The sequence below is a fragment of the Nansenia antarctica genome, assembly GCF_963989245.1.
Source record: "Nansenia antarctica genome assembly, chromosome: 6".
Taxonomy (NCBI): domain Eukaryota; kingdom Metazoa; phylum Chordata; class Actinopteri; order Argentiniformes; family Microstomatidae; genus Nansenia; species Nansenia antarctica.
In genome coordinates this window covers 6,435,604-6,454,782 of record NC_137676.1, presented here as the reverse complement: position 1 = coordinate 6,454,782, position 19,179 = coordinate 6,435,604, and the positions used below count along the sequence as shown (strand labels likewise).

General features: G+C 43.1%; 1 protein-coding gene across 1 annotated transcript in view; it reads right to left on the bottom strand.

The window, feature by feature from the left end:
* Positions 1-19,179, bottom strand: part of LOC308159388 (6-phosphofructo-2-kinase/fructose-2,6-bisphosphatase 2-like) — a 29,635-nt gene that overhangs the window by 1,492 nt on the left and 8,964 nt on the right. Inside the window, exons 6-15 of the mRNA XM_080533167.1 lie at positions 15,767-15,841; positions 15,346-15,402; positions 14,646-14,770; positions 10,995-11,202; positions 9,930-10,076; positions 9,196-9,300; positions 6,986-7,115; positions 1,822-1,884; positions 1,423-1,487; positions 173-355 (exon numbers count right to left, since the gene is read on the bottom strand). Of these exons, the coding sequence (XP_080389293.1) occupies positions 173-355; positions 1,423-1,487; positions 1,822-1,884; positions 6,986-7,115; positions 9,196-9,300; positions 9,930-10,076; positions 10,995-11,202; positions 14,646-14,770; positions 15,346-15,402; positions 15,767-15,841 (1,158 nt within the window). The remainder of the gene's footprint in view (positions 1-172; positions 356-1,422; positions 1,488-1,821; positions 1,885-6,985; positions 7,116-9,195; positions 9,301-9,929; positions 10,077-10,994; positions 11,203-14,645; positions 14,771-15,345; positions 15,403-15,766; positions 15,842-19,179) is intronic.

Genomic DNA, 19,179 nt, shown 5'->3' with positions numbered 1-19,179 from the left:
AATGTAAATGTACTCAAAGGCTACAACGTCCGTACTTCACAGAGAGGACATAAGAGTACCGGACCAACAAGTGTGTGATGAGCGAGTGAGAAAGACAAGGGCAGAGAGGGTGACCGGTAGAAGTTAGGGGTGATTTGTGAGGGAGACAGACAGAGGACACCCACCCACCCACCTGGCTTTGTGAGAGCTCTGCCCCCTCAGGTAACTGCATGTCAGGCAGGGAGGGGGCCAGGGGCCGGCGCGGGTTTCCCACACTGTACAGGCGAGGCCTCTTCACCTGGTCATGACTCGACAGGGGGGTGAAACTGTTGCGTCGGAGAAACGTGGTCGGGACCAAGTCGGTATGCACTTTATCCTGGTTAGGGAGATAGATATGGAGCATTGGAATACACTGGAAGGGTGTGTGTGTGTGTGTGTGTAATAGTACGCTGTCATTCTTGAGAAAACATTACTGTTGGAGTAAACAAGACAGGATTTACAGGCATTTACTGTGGTTAGCTTCGTATTCAGACATGTTGTTCAGACGTTTACAGGGAGAACGTTCTGGAAAAGTCTCTGTGGTCATGGTTATATGTGTTTGACACCCACATGGTGAGGACATCTGGTCATCACGCTGGGGCATGACCAGCACTCTACCCCCCCTGTACAGTTTCTCTACTGTAAATACATTTAAAGTTAATAAATAGATATTAATTCTTCTTCCTTTTTCTAGCATTATGACTGCCAATGGCCCCTGGCCCTAGCATAGATAACTATGTCTGATGGCTAGATGACCCTTACTTAGACATATGTATTTGTTGTAAGTCTCTTTGGATAAAGGCGTCTGCTGAATACCAACAATGTAGATGTAATGTACAGTAGATAGATCTTCATGACAAAGATGTCATGTTTTATGTAAAGCACCCTGTGCATCCGTGCTGGGAAGGGTGCTATATAAATAAAGTTTTACTTACTTACTTTACTTACTTAAAGAATAGGCCCTTTATATGACTGTGGGGGAAGAAGCTTACCTGTATATTTATTTTCAGAGCAATTTTTCACATTCTCTGCTGAGTGGCCCATTAAGATACATTCCACTGTTTGAGGTTGGGATACAGACCTGCTTTGATCTGAACTCTTAAAACCACACGTCCCTCAGGTCAGCTACTTTTCTACTTAGTATTCAAAGGTGATGCACTCTGTACCACAAACGGCTAACTGATCCAGGAAGGAAAGGATCTCGGATCAGTGGTCACAACCTTTACAGATGGACTGAGCTGCGCCGGGGCGTTATGATGTGTGATCAGGGTGGCTGGACAAGCAGGCTGTGGGGGCGCTCTGCAGAACAGGGGCCAGTTGCATAAACTTAGTTAGGCCTGACTTAACTTATCCTACTGTATGCTCTTCTGTTGGGGTTGAGATAGGGTAAGGAGCCAAACTCACTAATGGCCTGTCCCTGTGGGTGTTCACGGCCTCCACTTTCAGATCAAACATGTCCACTTTACAACCTGGGGGACAGAGAGGGGAGGGGGAGGGGGAGGGTTAGAGCAAAGCTGTCATCAAAGCTAAAGGTGGCTACTTTGAAGAATCTAAAATCTAAAACATATTCAGGTTTGTTTAACATTTTTGGGGGGTTTACTACACAATTCCATATGTGTTCTTTCATAGTTTTGATGTCTTCAGTATTAATTTACAATGTAGAATTATAAAAATAATAATAATTTTAAAAAAAAACACTGAGAAGGTGTGTCCAAACTTTTGACTAGTAATGTATGAGAGAGGGGGAGAGGGAGAGAGAGGGATTGTGTCTGAGGCAGGTCATGCTAGGTGAACACGTCCTACCATAAGCCACTGGTGTAAGCTTCAGGACCGCATGGAGGGGACACTTCAAGTAGGGAAGGTCATCTGTGACGACAGGAATAACAATGGCACGTGAGATTCCGGGACATGCGTCACGTCCAGATGTGATATCCAGATTGCTGACTCTCTACTGCATCAGTTTAGAAACAACTTCTCCTTTTCAGGGATTTAAATACATATCCGATATTATTCAATAGCACAACACGCACAGTTTCACTACTGTTTTTACTGTGTTGACATCTGGCATGTCGGGAGCCCAGTCACTGTGTGGGCTGTGGTGGGTGACTGCTGACTGCGGCTTTAGCCTATTAAATACTCCTCCAGGCGCAGACCACTTCCACTTTAACACAGCCTCTGTTAACCTCGCAGGTGCGTTTGTTTGTGTTTCCATGAGTGTGTGTAAAAAAAGTGTGAAAAAAACAAAATGCTAAGTAAAATAATATCCTATATATGGAACTCGAAATTCATTGATTTGATAGGTGATATTTGAACAAGTATCCTATGATGAACAACTGACTGAACATAAAATAACGACATGAATGTTTACATTCATTCACTATGATACAACATGTCAGCTTGTCCGCCTGGCCATAACACATGCTCAGGTCTTATCTCAATGACATTCATAATTCACATTCAAGTTTGTTATGGCTATGTAGATTTGAATCAAGTTCTGTTGCCTGTTGATTCGCTCAATTCAAAAGAATAACAGAAGTAATGAATGTCCAGGAATGGGAGGCATCAGAGTGGCACACCCACAGCCAGGGAGGTTTTCCATGTAGGCATAGAGGTGCTTGTTCACTGGAACTGAATGCTAATTGTCCTGTGGTTAGTCTATCGTAACACTTAAAAATGTTTTATTCTTTTATTCAATTGAATGGGAAAGTGTGTCCAAACTTTTGACTGGTAGTGTATGTTTTTAGGGCATTTCTACTTTACTGGGATAGATCCGACCTATCCCTCCTCTCTCTTACCCATCCTTCCTGTCTCTATCCCAATAAAGCAGAAATGCCCGAAAAAACATATTTAAAATAACAAAAAAAACAAACAGACATGTAGAGGAATGGAACATACTGTAAGGCAAAGGCACATGATCACAGTTCAGAAGGACAGCAGACCAGAACAGCGGAACATACAGGGCAGGAGGGGTCAGACTCCTTCTTTTCATTTCGCCTCACAATCACATGTACTGACATTTCCATCAGCATGCTGGGAGAAAAAAAAACTCGCTCACACGCATGCTTGGCTGACTATTAGTTAGTTAGTACATGCTGAACTTAATTTCCATTCCTAAATGTGTTATGTTATCGAATCAAGTAATCTAATTTAGCTAGCAGACCTTTTCACTAGTGACCTGACATGTTTTGAATAGCTCGACGAGGTCGGGACGACTATCCGATAGATGCTTCGCTAAACTCAACGTGTTGCCTCCCTTGGAGTCATTATTTGCTATATATACCTGTAAGCAAAGGAATGCCAGACTTCACTTCTAGCATCCTTTCTAATCAACAAGCTATCACTTGTTACTCGGTCACAGCATTTCACAGTCCTGGCGCCCCGCTAGTGGAATCTTATCTTAATCCTTCCTTCTTTTAGCATTGAGTCTGCCAATGGCCCCTCGCCCTAGCTAGATAGATTACTTTTTCTTGCTATGACAGCTGGATAGATGATTCACTTACTTAAGACAAAAGTATTTGTTGTAAATAGCTTTGGATAAAGGCGTCTGCTAAATGCCATAAATGTAAATGTGATGTAAATTGCGTCTGCCCTTCTTCTCTGTCCTTTCTCGTCAGTGCTGTGTGTGTGTGTGTGTGTGTGTGTGTGTGTGTGTGTGTGTGTGTGTGTGTGATTGTTTAGCGTGGTGTTCTCCAGCAGACCGCACTGTCACCCCGTGAGTATGTCAACAAACGCCGTGTGATATTCCACTCAGCTCAAAGGAAACACAGCATCAGGCACTTCACCAGAAAAGAAACAGTTCTTAGAGTAGACAACCGTTTTCTTTTTATTTGGAGGGCGGCTCTGTCAAATGTCAAATGTTTTCCACTACTTCTGCCTGAACCAGAGCACAAACTAGGGGCGGTGGTAGTCTAGAGGTTAGAGAGGCCGGCTAGCCATCATAAATAAATATTTACTTCAAGCAACCGCTCAACAGTGCAAATATCAAAGATAAAAGAAGATTACACAATAATAAAACAATTAGGCAATACGTGTAAATAAGCCTATAAGCTAAGATTTCAATAACATTGGGTAGTTCAGATCAAAACAGCTGGCTAGTTTACACCAAACTGCTCTAGTGATGGTTACAGTTTCTATCACAATAGTGTTCAGACTGCAGTATCAGGCCCTCGGTCCTCCAGAGTAGGAGTGTACCTGGATCACAGGGCAGGTGCTCTGTCCTTCTACAGCTCTGTCTCCTCTGACACAATGACCTGTCTCCTCCACAGAGTCCAGACCACCTTCACTCAGACCCTCTATCCTGGGTTTAGGTTGTATGGTAACCATGGTGACAGTGCTGAGCTGTGTGAGCTGGAGTAGAGGTCCTATAAGAGTGATGCTTTATCACAATGACACCTCCAAACTGAACTTTTTTTAAGGACCAGAATCTGAAGAGAGCCACAAACACTCCGTCTTATGAAATCCCAGAATGCCTTGCGAATCATCGTCACGATAATAATGACAACAGGAATAAGCAGGAAGAGACATCCACATTCCACACATGTAATTATTTTCTTTGTTAATAAAGATTTGAAAAATGATTTTGATAACCGTCGTATTATCTTAGTTTAATGTCATTTTAATGGATTACATAGACCTTTTCTTTTTACACGTAAATAATAACCCATAATTGCTCCAGGGGTGCCGAATATGGAATATGACCCTGTGCCTAGAGCAAAAATACAAAATTCTACACTACACCAGAGCCCTTAACACTGCCCCAGAACCCTAAACACTGCCCCAGAGCCCCTAACACTGCCCCAGAGCCCTTAACACTACACCAGAACCCTTAACACTGCACCAGAGCCCTTAACACTGCACCAGAGCCCTTAACACTGCCCCAGAGCCCTTAACACTGCCCCAGAGCCCTTAACACTGCCCCAGAGCCACTTAACACTGCCCCAGAACCCTTAACACTGCACCAGAGCCCTTAACACTACACCAGAGCCCTTAACACTACACCAGAACCCTTAACACTGCCCCAGAGCCCTTAACACTACACCAGAGCCCTTAACACTACACCAGAGCCCTTAACACTGCCCCAGAACCCTTAACACTGCCCCAGAACCCTTAACACTGCCCCAGAGCCCTTAACACTACACCAGAGCCCTTAACACTGCCCCAGAGCCCCTTAACACTGCCCCAGAGCCCTTAACGCAGCCCCAGAGCCCTTAACACTGCCCCAGAGCCCTTAACACTGCCCCAGAGCCCTTAACACTGCCCCAGAGCCCTTAACACTACACCAGAGCCCTTAACACTGCCCCAGAACCCTTAACACTGCCCCAGAGCCCTTAACACTACACCAGAGCCCTTAACACTGCCCCAGAACCCTTAACACTACACCAGAACCCTTAACACTGCCCCAGAACCCTTAACACTGCCCCAGAGCCCTTAACACTGCCCCAGAGCCCTTAACACTGCCCCAGAACCCTTAACACTGCCCCAGAGCCCTTAACACTGCCCCGGAGCCCTTAACACTGCCCCAGGGCCCTAACACTGCCCCAGAGCCCTAACACTGCCCCAGAGCCCTTAACACTGCCCCAGGGCCCTAACACTGCCCCAGAGCCCTAACACTGCCCCAGAGCCCTTAACACTGCCCCAGAGCCCTTAACACTGCCCCAGAGCCCTTAACACTGCCCCAGAGCCCTAACACTGCCCCGGAGCCCTTAACACTGCCCCAGAACCCTTAACACTGCCCCAGAGCCCTTAACACTGCCCCGGAGCCCTTAACACTGCCCCAGGGCCCTAACACTGCCCCAGAGCCCTAACACTGCCCCAGAGCCCTTAACACTACACCAGAGCCCTAACACTGCCCCGGAGCCCTTAACACTGCCCTAGAGCCCTTAACACTGCCCCAGAGCCCTTAACACTACACCAGAGCCCTTAACACTGCCCCAGAGCCCTTAACACTGCCCCAGAGCCCTTAACACTAGACCAGAGCCCTTAACACTGCCCTCACAAGGTCCCGCTGGCGCCTCTGCGGGGTCACAGAACATGACCAGGGCAGACCTGAACATCAGGGTTCACCTCAGACACACAGATTCCACGTCACTATTCCACTATTCACACCTACAGCAAACTTATGACACTAGATGGTGATGCACCGTAAATGGAAATGTGTAGTCCTCTCTAACATGGTTGTAATTTGTTTTATTTTGTATTATATTCATATTATGCCGAATGTAAAATTGTATGATGTATGCTATATTTTAATGTTTGATATTTGTAATGTAGGTTTTAATGTTTGATGTTTGTAATTTAAAGTATGTTTTAAATGTTAAATGTTATTTGTAATGTATGTTTTAAATGTGCACCCCACTAAAAGTAGCTCATGCCTATGGGTAAAATAAACAAAACACCTACACTTCACAGCTTCCCTGTAAATTCCGACGCCGACACAGGACATTCCATCGAATCTACTGAGAAGCCTTGTATGTTTCGCAAATACCGATGTGTTGTCTCTCTTGGGCTGCCTGACCTTCAAACACCTTTTCCAAATAGGCCTTGTGACGTCAGTGGACAGCTCACCCGTGACATCTGTTCTACAGATCGCAAAGTAATGGCAGATTTTACTTCCCTCTTCCTCCCCCCCCCCCCCCCCCCCCCAACATGTGAGCATGTAGACAGAAGGCCTGATGGACACACAGAGTAAGGTACTTTATGGAAAATGACCAGTTCCAAAGGAATTTTGCAGGTGACTCCCTATGCACATGTTGGTGAATGTGTGTGTGTTTGTGAATGTTTTTGTGAATACGTATGTGAGTGAGTGTGTGTGTGTGTGTGTGTGTGTGTGTGTGTGTGTATGTGAATGTTTTTGGTGAATATGTGTGTGTGTGTATGTGAATGTTTTTGTGAATATGTGAGTGTGTGTGTGTGTGTGTGTACACTGTGAGTGAGTGTGTTATTATATAGTACGTAACAGTGTTTGTACCTGCACTCTTGTCCAGGAAGTAGGCCAGCAGGCAGCGCATGACGGCCTGGTGACAGATGACCAGCACGTTGCCCTGCCTCTCCAGCTCCATGATGACCGGCTCTAACCTCTGCACCAGGTCCTGGTACGACTACGGAGAGAGGAGAGGGACACACTGAGCCTAACACTCCAGACAAGGCGAGGGATCTCTGGATCTCTTTAGAATTAATAATACCGCCCCCCGCCCCCCCCCCCCAATAACCCCAAATAACGGGGTAGTGGTGGCCTTACCGAGAGCACATTAGTCTGTTCATTAGAACGTGCACATCCAATCATATCGCCAAATGCTTTAGTGGTGCCCAATCATGTCGCACCAATGCTTTAGTGGTTGCTTTAGTGCTGCCAATCAATCCTGTCGTTTTCTCAAAACCTGCCCCTCATCTGGCTGTCCCAAACAGACTGGAGAGGCCAACTCTTGCAGGAAGAGTGGGCAGCACAGGACTGCAACGACAGCCATCACAAGGGACGCACATTGTCCCTGGTTTAGTCTCTGACTAAGAAGCACTAGTTGGATAAGATGAGGAAGTAGGGAGGCAAACAACTGTCTCCCCAAAACCAACCCCGCTACATTAATAATATATCTTATGACTATGACTACATACTGCCTGATTACTTGAACATTACTTCTACTTGAACATATGTACTGCTCCATATCTGTACCATATTGCACACCGTACGACAGTGTATTACATCTCACTGCTACCTGCACAGCATTTTATGCACCACCTGACTACTACTTGAACTTGTACTGTATCTGAACTATATGGTTGCATACTGTATGATATTACATGTCATTAGAATCTGCACAGCTCTTTTACACGACTGTTCTACAGCAGCACGACTGGTGCAGCTGTAGTACTGCTGTAGTCTCTTATCACCCTACTCATTTACTTTATTCTATTATTGTTGATTTGCATTCTGCTGCTATTGATGCTACTGATACTATTGCTGCTATTGTTGATTGTTGATTTTGTTGTTCTCATATCCTGCTTATTGATTGTTTTTATATAATAGATTTGATTGTATTAACAATGCATATTAAAGTTTTCTTTTTTTCTTTTTACATTTAAATAATTTTGTCTCTATGAATTTCATGTCTCTATGAAAATGTCTCAGCCTACTGTCTATTTTTGTCTTGAAACCATAGTTGTCCATATCTTTACTGTTGAATGTGTGGGTGGTGATGAGGCAGTACTGGTGGCTTAATGTGGTGGTGGTGGCGCCCCTAAAAAAGTTTTTGGGGAGGGCATCAAATCATACTCTCGCCTAGGGCACCTAAATGCCTAGGACCGGCCCTGGTAGTGGGTCTTCTTCTCCTTCATATTACCCTTCTTCCCCCTCTTGCACTTTCTTCCCCACCCTTCTGTTCATCAGGCAGCTGCGCGAGCCTTCATATTTATGCAGAGGGTGGTTCATTTCAGTACGCTCCCGGACGGAGCGCTATAAAAAATCATTTATCCCGGCTGCTATAAGACTGTTTAACAGCAACTAAGTAGTAGTCGGGGTCAAGGCTCCTGAATTTGTATTGAATTTAATCTGTATTTATTTATTTATTTTAATCACCATCATTACTTTTAGTATTTTAATATCATAGCTATAGCCATCATTTTACCCATATATATATTTTTTTTTAAATCATGATCTTACTGTTTTTTATACTATACATGGCTGGCCCAGTATTGTTGGCTGTTCTTTATGTTGTGTTGTCATGTGTTGTCTTTAGAGAGTGGCGTGGCGAGCTGAATTTCCCCACGGGGATAAATAAAGTATAATTGAATTGAATTTAATTTAATTTAATTTAATGTGCTGACGAGACCAGACATTAGAGATTTGATTGTATTAACAATGGATATTAAACTTCTTCTTCTTCATATTACCCTTCTTCCCCCCTCTTCCACTTTCTTCCCCACCCTTAACAGACCACCCAGTAACCTTACATTTTCTAAATCACATCAGGATAAGATAATATAAAGCTATTTTGCAGTTTTTCTGTGTAGGAAGAAGGCTAATTTACAAGCGGCCAACTAGTGGTCGTTGTGTGTAAATAGCAGCTTAGCATTGTAAGAGGCGGCTCTTTTAGTAGGCAAAAAGGCACGGCTGTTCCAGTGTTAACTGTAAGTGGCTTTAGATAAAAGCGTGTGCTAAAAAGGTTAAGATGTGAAAGGGGTTACCTCTCCACCTGGGTAGCGGTAGTGGTATTTGTCCTGGTCCCTCAGGGCAAACTCCTCAGGGTGGGTCTCTTCTATCATCTCATAAGTCATCTCCTCACATACTCCCTGGGAGACATATATACATATATGGATAAGAAAGAAGCATTTATCGACGGCAATACCTGTTTTATTACAGTATTAATAAAAACAAAAAATGTATATATATATTATTTTGTTTTTCAAGTTTTTTTTTTAGGCCATTTCTGCTTTTATTGGGATAGAGACAGTAGAGATTGACAGGAAGGATGGGTGAGAGAGAGAGAGAGAGAGAGAGAGAGAGAGAGAGAGAGAGAGAGAGAGAGAGAGAAGGGATGACATTACGCAGGACAGGGCGATGGCCGGAATTGTACCAGGGACCCTGCAATTACGTGGTATGCTATGCTCCTTAGTGGGCCGGGCCACGCCCCCCAGACACCCCCACCCCACCCTGCATGTTATCCTCTCTTTTTCTTTTTTTCTTTTTTCTGAGTCGGGTCCCACTCATATCTTTTTTTTTATTGGACAGATATAGTGAAGACAGACAGGAAAGTAGGAGAAGAAGGAAGAGAGGGCATGTCAGCAGGGCATGGGCCGGATTCGAACCCATGCCGACATGGGCATGTGTGTGCACTGTAGACCGCGGCGCTAGACCGCTGGACCACTGGTCCACCCCAGGCCACTTCCTCTCCTCTTCTGCGAGGCGGTGCAGGACTGACCGCGTCTATCTCGTTGAGGATCTTCCACTGCTCGTAGGGCACGCCCAGCTCCTCGGCGGTCTGGATGGTCCGTCTCAGCTGGCTGGTCCACACCTTCAGGTCCGGGAGGCCGTGCTCCTCCACGAAGCCTGTCAGGGCCCTGGCAAACTAACATGGAGAAGGGAGGGGAGGGGAGAGGGAGGGGAGGGGGAGGGGAAGGGAAGGGGAGGGAGGGGAGGGGAGGGGAGAGGGGAGGGGAGGGGAGGGGACAGGAGAGGAGAGGAGAGGAGAGGAGAGGAGAGGAGAGGAGAGGAGAGGAGAGGAGAGGAGAGGAGAGGAGAGGAGAGGAGAGGAGAGGAGAGGAGAAGAGAGGAGAGGAGAGGAGAGGAGAGGAGAGGAGAGGAGAGGAGAGGAGAGGGGAGGGGAGGGGACGGGAGGGGAGAGGAGGGGAGAGGGGAGGGGAGGGGAAGGGAGGGGAGAGGAGGCAGAGGACGTTTACTCGTGGATGAGAGAGAGGCCGCTAAGCCCCATTATCCACACTAGTTCCCCACTAAAGACTGCAGCTGTGTACTGGCCAAGCGTTCTAAACAGTATGCCACTGTGGACATTGGAACACAGCCAAAACACATGTGTGTTGGTGTGGGAGAGGCAAACTTGTACACAAAGAGTGTCTGTTTGCGAGAACAATACATAGTAAAGAGAGGTGGCGCAGTACTTTCTGTCTTCTAACAGATACAACTTAATTCACTCCACGGACAAAGAGTTCCGGAAGCACTCACCACCTGAATGTTCCAAGTGTTTTATGTGGCTACAAAATGAAGCGTCATCAAATTATGCATTTTTGGTGAATAGAAACCCTGTGTTGGGAGAGACTGTGTTGGGAAAGGGTGTGGGGGGTTATCAATAGTGCTAAATCGTAGGCCGATTATCGATAACGCAAAATCATACGGACCTACAGTAGATGCAGAGTGAATCCCAAAAGAAGATTGCGTCGCTCACGTGTACAAATATGAGACTATGGTGGGACAAATTAGACTACGGTGGGCCGCCACAGTCTAGATATTTAATGGGGAAACACTAACTGACCTTCTTCCCTCTCACAGACAGTTCAGAGTCACCGCCGATGCGACCCTCCACATTGTGGTCGCTCTCGCCGTGCCGGCACAGGTAGATGGAGTGAGAGTGCACGTGGATGTTCATGAGGTAGTAGACGATCTTGCTCTGGATGTAGTCCTGCACCCTGTTGACCAGGAAACGGCGGCCCACGTTGATGACCTGGATGAAGGACAGGTCCCTGGGGGGTCAGAGGTCGACACCAGGGGAGAGAACAACAGGGGAGAGTCATCGGTCAGTGATCTTGATCGAAGGCATCTCGATTGAATTATTATTATTATTACACAGAATTAACGAGGCTTGTAATAATAATAACGACGGAGAAAATGCGAGAACAGCTATAAACTAAGATGATCAGATGAGAAACCGGACTATTTTAATAGGAGTTGAGGAGGAATTAATGACTTGTATATGAACTTTACATGCTTTTTATTTTTTTTGAGAGACCCATGTCCACCCTAGGTGTCATTTGACGGTGTGCAGACAAAGTACAGGGTTCCCACACCTTCTGAAACATCAAATTCAAGCACCTTTCAAGGACTCAATTCCCTCAAATTCAAGGAGCCAACACGGCATAGTTTGAGACAGATCTAGATGAGAATTGATATAATAGGAACTATCCGCTCACAGACAACAATTAAAAAGAGAGGCTTGAATGTGTGAACACTAGATGGTCTCTTGCCTTCTCTACCGCAGCGCAGCAAAACAATATATTGTGAAATATGTGTAAAGTTAAGCAATACAGAGACGTATTTACTAGCTGACGAGCTAAGTAAAACATTTTTTAAAAGAGAGAGAGAGAGAGAGAGAGAGAGAGAGAGAGGGGAATTCAAGCACTTTCAATGACCCATGTCTATTTTCAAAAACTTTTAAGACCTTGATTTCTTTTTCTCAAATTCACAAACTTTCAAGGACCCCGTGGGAACCCTGAAAGTAGTAGGGGCAGGAAGTCAATGGGTTCATGTCTAACTCAGTCAACCAGAAGGTGTGTTGTTCACTGGGCTTAGCTTGGCGGCCTCTCACTTTAACAGATGGTTAGGTTGTTAAGAAGGTATGCTGCTGGTATAAGTTAGCAAGTACGGCATGTCGTTAGCTTTGAGAAAAACAAACTATCTTTTTGGGTTGTTTGAGTCGTGCCTGTCAACTTTTCATGAACTTGCATATTGCTCTCGCCCTTGGTGTTCACTGTTCTGGCTCCCACTCATGGACACAATCAATATCAATTGATCAATTCAGGATCCAATTCAAAACCCTACTCACCACTTACAAAGCCATCAACAATCTGGCCCCCTCCTACCTTGCCGCCCTCGTCCCCCTCCACACCCCCTCCCGTTGCCTCGGGTCTGACGACCAAACCACCCTCAAGACCACCAGGACCAAGCTCCGGACCTGGGGTGACGGGGCCTTTTTAGCCGCAGCCCCGTCCCTCTGGAACGCCCTCCCCAACCACATCAGACAGGCCAACACCCTCCCAACATTTAAACAGGCCCTCAAAACCCACCTCTTCATGCTTGCCTTCACCAGTTAACCCTCTCCCCTCCGCTTCCCATGTGTCCCCAACACTACCTCAATTAGGCCCCTATACTTTCTTCTATTTACCTTTTGTTTCTTTTTATTACTACTACTCGATATTTTCAGTTTGTAAAGCGTCTTTGAGTGTCTAGAAAAGTCTAATGTATTATTATTATTATGTCTAATGTATATTATTATTATTATCTTACATATATGTAGCATACCTCCAGACCTATTGCCCTTGTTGTGTACATATCATACTGTACATATCATATTGATATTCATCTCATGTATATTCACATTCAAATTCATTTATTTATACTCACTGTAATACCTTATACTGTAATACTATGCGCTGTCTACGTACATTCATACTATACATATCATATCATAATTATACATATGATATTGATATTCATCTCATGTATTTACTATTTATTTATACTCACTGTAATACCTCATACAGTAATACCATGCACTGTCTATATTATCATGTCTTTTGTACAATGACACTATTTGTATCTGGTTAGATTAGTTGATTAGTGATAGGATGCGTTTTTCATTGTGCACTTGTAAACTTTAAATGCTCTGTATAAACTCATCTGTAATCATAATCAAGTTGTGACACTCAGCCAAACACGGGTTCACCCTCTCTGTCTCATGCTCTGCCATCTACCTTGCAGCATGTAACTTGACTGGTGACCAGTATAGAACATGGGTCAATAGGTCATCTCCTTATGGAGAGGAGTAAGAAGTTGGGAGGACCCTTCCAGGTCAAGATAGACTCAACAGAGCCTTGTCAATGGTTATGATTTGTGATGGACAGATGTTTGCTTGATCATCAACTATCGCCTCTATAAGAGACACTGTGAACAACATACTGTGTGCGTTATGTCTCCCTGTAACTGAGCACACCCGACGTCGTAATAAACTTGTATCTTAATTGTCTACCGTGAGCTAATCTTTAATTACTTTTGGGTACCAACGATCTCGGCCACCACCCATCATCAGGAAACCATCATATCAATTAGTCTGGTTAGTTTCGTTGTCTCAGTACTTGTATTCTGTCAATGATAATAAAGTTACATCTAATCTAATATTCATTAATGACTTCCATTGAAAATGAGCCCACATGTGTATCTTGTCATAATGTTAATGGTCTTCATTAATTTAGTTTTTAGCTCATCCTTTTTTTGCTATTTTTATTATTTGCCTTACATGAGTCTCAACAGACCAAACTTGTTCTTTGCTTTTACAATTTGAACATCCACGGCTGTAATCCATTTAAAATCCTACTCTGTTTTCTCTTTTGCCTCTCTCAGATTGTATTTATTTTTCCATCTGTGTTTCTTTGTTCCTGTAAAGCACATCTGTGCTGGAGAAATGACGTTCGTAACTGGTATCTTGAATAACTCCCATTTTGCTGTCTTCAGCCAGGCCTGTGAGGAGATGCCAGGCCACTTCTCGTTCTGGACAAAGTTCAGTGGAATGCAGTTTTGACTGTGATTCCCACTCTTAAAGGTTAGGGTTAGCTCTGCCCAGAACTCAGACTCATGATGACAAACATGTATGGGCACGGTTTCACAGACAAGGCTTTTAAAGCCTAATCACAGACTAAAAGTAACTTCAATGGAGATTGTACATTGACAGTGTGTGAGTCCAGGACTAGGCTTAAGCCTCGTCTGTGAAACCGGCGCTTAACTTTGTCGATTAACCTACTGATTTGTCGATTAACCTACTGATTCTGATCTAATGTGGACATTATTTTTCACTTTGTTATTAAGGTTTAAATGTTTCGTAGACAACAAGCCCCAGAAGTGTTCCTTTAACATTGAGTGGGAGGGAGAAAAACAACAGACCCGAAGAAACTATGCAGTTTCTCAAAATAGAATCAGAAGGATTACAGTCAACATCACCACAAACCCAGCCTGGTCTGTTGTACCACCTACTGGACAAACTGTGGAAGTACATCATAATCACACTAGTTCTACTACAATCTTCTACTAGTTCTACTATGTTCTTGACGTTTCTACTATGTGATTATCGTTTTAAAAGATGGCGAGACCAAATGAACGAATAAATGAAATCATCTGAAACCGTAAACTCTCTTACTTGTCATGTTCATCAGGATCTAACGGTTTGTAAGTCACTTTATAGCATTCAATTCTCTTCAGGAAATCTTCCATGACGCTCTCTCTGTCTCTCTCTGGGTAATCTGGACTGGACACCTTCACGTCCTAGGAAAGAGAGAGGGAGATGGAAGAGAATGTAATATGTGACAAACTACTGGCTACGTATATCAACAACTAAATGTGAGGAAATCATCTTGAAGATGACCAGTGTCAGGACTCAGCTGAGCAGTGTTCGTTTTGGCAGGCTTTTTAGTCGTTTAGTCTTGGTCTTTGGACGAAGATGCACATTGGTTTTGGTCACATTTTAGTCAATCCTGTCCTTCTTTGTTTTTGGTCTAGTTTTGGTTGACGAAGACTGAAGGCATTTTAGTGTGGTTTTGGTCTGCAAACATGTTAGTACATTTTTTCGTCGATGACTAGGCCTGGACTAAAAATGTTTTGGAGTTTTTGTGGACTGTAACCGCACTGGAATGTTTTCAGTTTTCGTCAAACTGGAACTGGACTGGAACTAAGAAGGATGAAGGAGACTGGGTGTGACTAGACCTGGCGTGCTTCTTCGTCTAGAGACTAAGATACTAAAAAGCCTGCCAAAATTAACACTGCAGCTATTGTAATAAAGCAGGTGGATTGCGCTTTAATGCACTATAATATCAGGAGTACGCATCGTCGCATTTATTTACCAAAATATTAGTAGCGATGACTTCTGGGTCGTCACACAATGACTCGACAAAAAACACCTGTAAAAAGAGGAAATTCAGTACAGTATCTCTCCTACAAGCATAAACGTCATTGGTCCAGCATACGTCTTCTCATACCAATAGTATATACCAGTGGAGGCTGGTGGAGGTAGAAATCAGAGGACAGGCCTCTGATTTCTACCTCCACCTGCCTCCCCTGGCATACACCTCTAGGGATCGGGATCATAATACTGAAGGTATGTTGATGGTAGCATTAGCTGTCATCAACATAGCATTAGCTGTCATCAACATAGCATTAGAGGTGACATCATACATAGCATTAGAGGTGACATCATACATAGGATAAGAGGTGACATCATACATAGGATAAGAGGTGACATCATACAAGAGAAAGAGTCCTGACCTTATAAGCATTCTCTTTGGCAAAGCTGAGGATGAGTTCTCTCCTTTCTCTGGTGGTGTTGGTGGCATCAAAAACCTGAGAGACATTTCACACAGGGACAATGCTGTCAATAGCCAAATAAATTACATCCCTTCATGTATCTTGTTTCTATCAAATATCCACCCATCCTGTATGTCCATATCCTATGTCATATCAGGGGGGGGTAGAAATTAAACAAATGTATTTGTTGTGAACTGCTTTGGAAAAAAGCGTCTGCTAAATGCCAACATTTTTTAAAAATACAACGCATGGAATGGAAGGAGTAGTCCATGGTAGGAATGGTAGTAAACTGTGTCATATCCTAACCTTGCTGAAATACAGCCTGACCGTAGCCATCCACATCTAACCATAATGAAATAAATAAAGTTTGTGTGTTTTGGCTACTTTTGTCTCTACTTGGCCCACAGCTGACAAGCCCAATAAGGTCTATATGGTCAATAAGGAGTAGAGATGGTCTATAAGGAGTAGAGATGGTCAATAAGAAGTAGAGATGGTCAATAAGGAGTAGAGATGGTCTATAAGGAGTAGAGTTGGTCTATAAGAAGTAGAGATGGTCTATAAGGAGTAGAGATGGTCTATAAGGAGTAGATATGGTCTATAAGGAGTAGAGATGGTCAATAAGGAGTAGGGATGGTCTATAAGGAGTAGAGATGGTCTATAAGGAGTAGAGATGGTCAATAAGAAGTAGAGATGGTCAATAAGAAGTAGAGATGGTCAATAAGGAGTAGAGATGGTCTATAAGGAGTAGAGATGGTCTATAAGGAGTAGAGATGGTCTATAAGAAGTAGAGATGGTCAATAAGAAGTAAAGATGGTCAATAAGAAGTAGAGATGGTCTATAAGGAGTAGAGATGGTCTATAAGGAGTAGAGATGGTCAATAAGAAGTAGAGATGGTCTATAAGAAGTAGAGATGGTCTATAAGGAGTAGAGATGGTCTATAAGGAGTAGAGATGGTCTATAAGGAGTAGAGATGGTCAATAAGAAGTAGAGATGGTCAATAAGAAGTAGAGATGGTCAATAAGGAGTAGAGATGGTCTATAAAAAGTAGAGATGGTCTATAAGGAGTAGAGATGGTCTATAAGAAGTAGAGATGGTCAATAAGGAGTAGAGATGGTCAATAAGAAGTAGAGATGGTCAATAAGGAGTAGAGATGGTCTATAAAAAGTAGAGATGGTCTATAAGAAGTAGAGATGGTCTATAAGGAGTAGAGATGGTCTATAAGGAGTAGAGATGGTCTATAAGGAGTAGAGATGGTCAATAAGAAGTAGAGATGGTCAATAAGAAGTAGAGATGGTCAATAAGGAGTAGAGATGGTCTATAAAAAGTAGAGATGGTCTATAAGAAGTAGAGATGGTCTATAAGAAGTAGAGATGGTCTATAAGGAGTAGAGATGGTCTATAAGGAGTAGAGATGGTCTATAAGGAGTAGAGATGGTCTATAAGGAGTAGAGATGGTCAATAAGGAGTAGAGATGGTCTATAAGGAGTAGAGATGGTCAATAAGGAGTAGAGATGGTCAATAAGAAGTAGAGATGGTCAATAAGGAGTAGAGATGGTCTATAAGGAGTAGATATGGTCTATAAGGAGTAGAGATGGTCAATAAGAAGTAGAGATGGTCTATAAGGAGTAGAGATGGTCTATAAGGAGTAGAGATGGTCTATAAGAAGTAGAGATGGTCTATAAAAAGTAGAGATGGTCAATAAGGAGTAGAGATGGTCAATAAGGAGTAGAGATGGTCTATAAGAAGTAGAGATGGTCAATAAGGAGTAGAGATGGTCAATAAGGAGTAGAGATGGTCAATAAGGAGTAGAGATGGTCAATAAGGAGTAGAGATGGTCTATAAGGAGTAGAGATGGTCAATAAGAAGCAGAGATGGTCTATAAAAAGTAGAGATGGTATATAAGGAGTAGAGATGGTCAATAAGAAGTAGAGATGGTCTATAAGGAGTAGAGATGGTCAATAAGGAGTAGAGATGGTCAATAAGAAGTAGAGATGGTCAATAAGTAGAGATGGTCTATAAGAAGTAGAGATGGTCAATAAGAAGTAGAGATGGTCAATAAGAAGTAGAGATGGTCTATAAGAAGTAGAGATGGTCAATAAGAAGTAGAGATGGTCTATAAGAAGTAGAGATGGTCTATAAGAAGTAGAGATGGTCTATAAGAAGTAGAGATGGTCAATAAGAAGTAGAGATGGTCAATAAGAAGTAGAGATGGTCTATAAGAAGTAGAGATGGTCAATAAGAAGTAGAGATGGTCTATAAGAAGTAGAGATGGTCTATAAGAAGTAGAGATGGTCAATAAGGAGTAGAGATGGTCAATAAGAAGTAGAGATGGTCTATAAGAAGTAGAGATGGTCTATAAGAAGTAGAGATGGTCAATAAGAAGTAGAGATGGTCAATAAGAAGTAGAGATGGTCAATAAGGAGTAGAGATGGTCTATAAGGAGTAGAGATGGTCTATAAGGAGTAGAGATGGTCTATAAGGAGTAGAGATGGTCAATAAGGAGTAGAGATGGTCAATAAGGAGTAGAGATGGTCAATAAGGAGTAGAGATGGTCAATAAGGAGTAGAGATGGTCAATAAGGAGTAGAGATGGTCAATAAGGAGTAGAGATGGTCAATAAGAAGTAGAGATGGTCAATAAGGAGTAGAGATGGTCTATAAGAAGTAGAGATGGTCTATAAGAAGTAGAGATGGTCAATAAGAAGTAGAGATGGTCAATAAGGAGTAGAGATGGTCAATAAGAAGTAGAGATGGTCAATAAGAAGTAGAGATGGTCTATAAGAAGTAGAGATGGTCAATAAGGAGTAGAGATGGTCAATAAGAAGTAGAGATGGTCAATAAGAAGTAGAGATGGTCTATAAGGAGTAGAGATGGTCAATAAGAAGTAGAGATGGTCAATAAGGAGTAGAGATGGTCTATAAGGAGTAGAGATGGTCAATAAGAAGTAGAGATGGTCAATAAGAAGTAGAGATGGTCTATAAGGAGTAGAGATGGTCTCTAAGAAGTAGAGATGGTCTCTAAGAAGTAGAGATGGTCAATAAGGAGTAGAGATGGTCTATAAGAAGTAGAGATGGTCAATAAGGAGTAGAGATGGTCAATAAGAAGTAGAGATGGTCAATAAGGAGTAGAGATGGTCTATAAGGAGTAGAGATGGTCAATAAGGAGTAGAGATGGTCTATAAGAAGTAGAGATGGTCTATAAGGAGTAGAGATGGTCAATAAGGAGTAGAGATGGTCTATAAGAAGTAGAGATGGTCAATAAGGAGTAGAGATGGTCTATAAGGAGTAGAGATGGTCAATAAGGAGTAGAGATGGTCTATAAGAAGTAGAGATGGTCTATAAGGAGTAGAGATGGTCTATAAGGAGTAGAGATGGTCT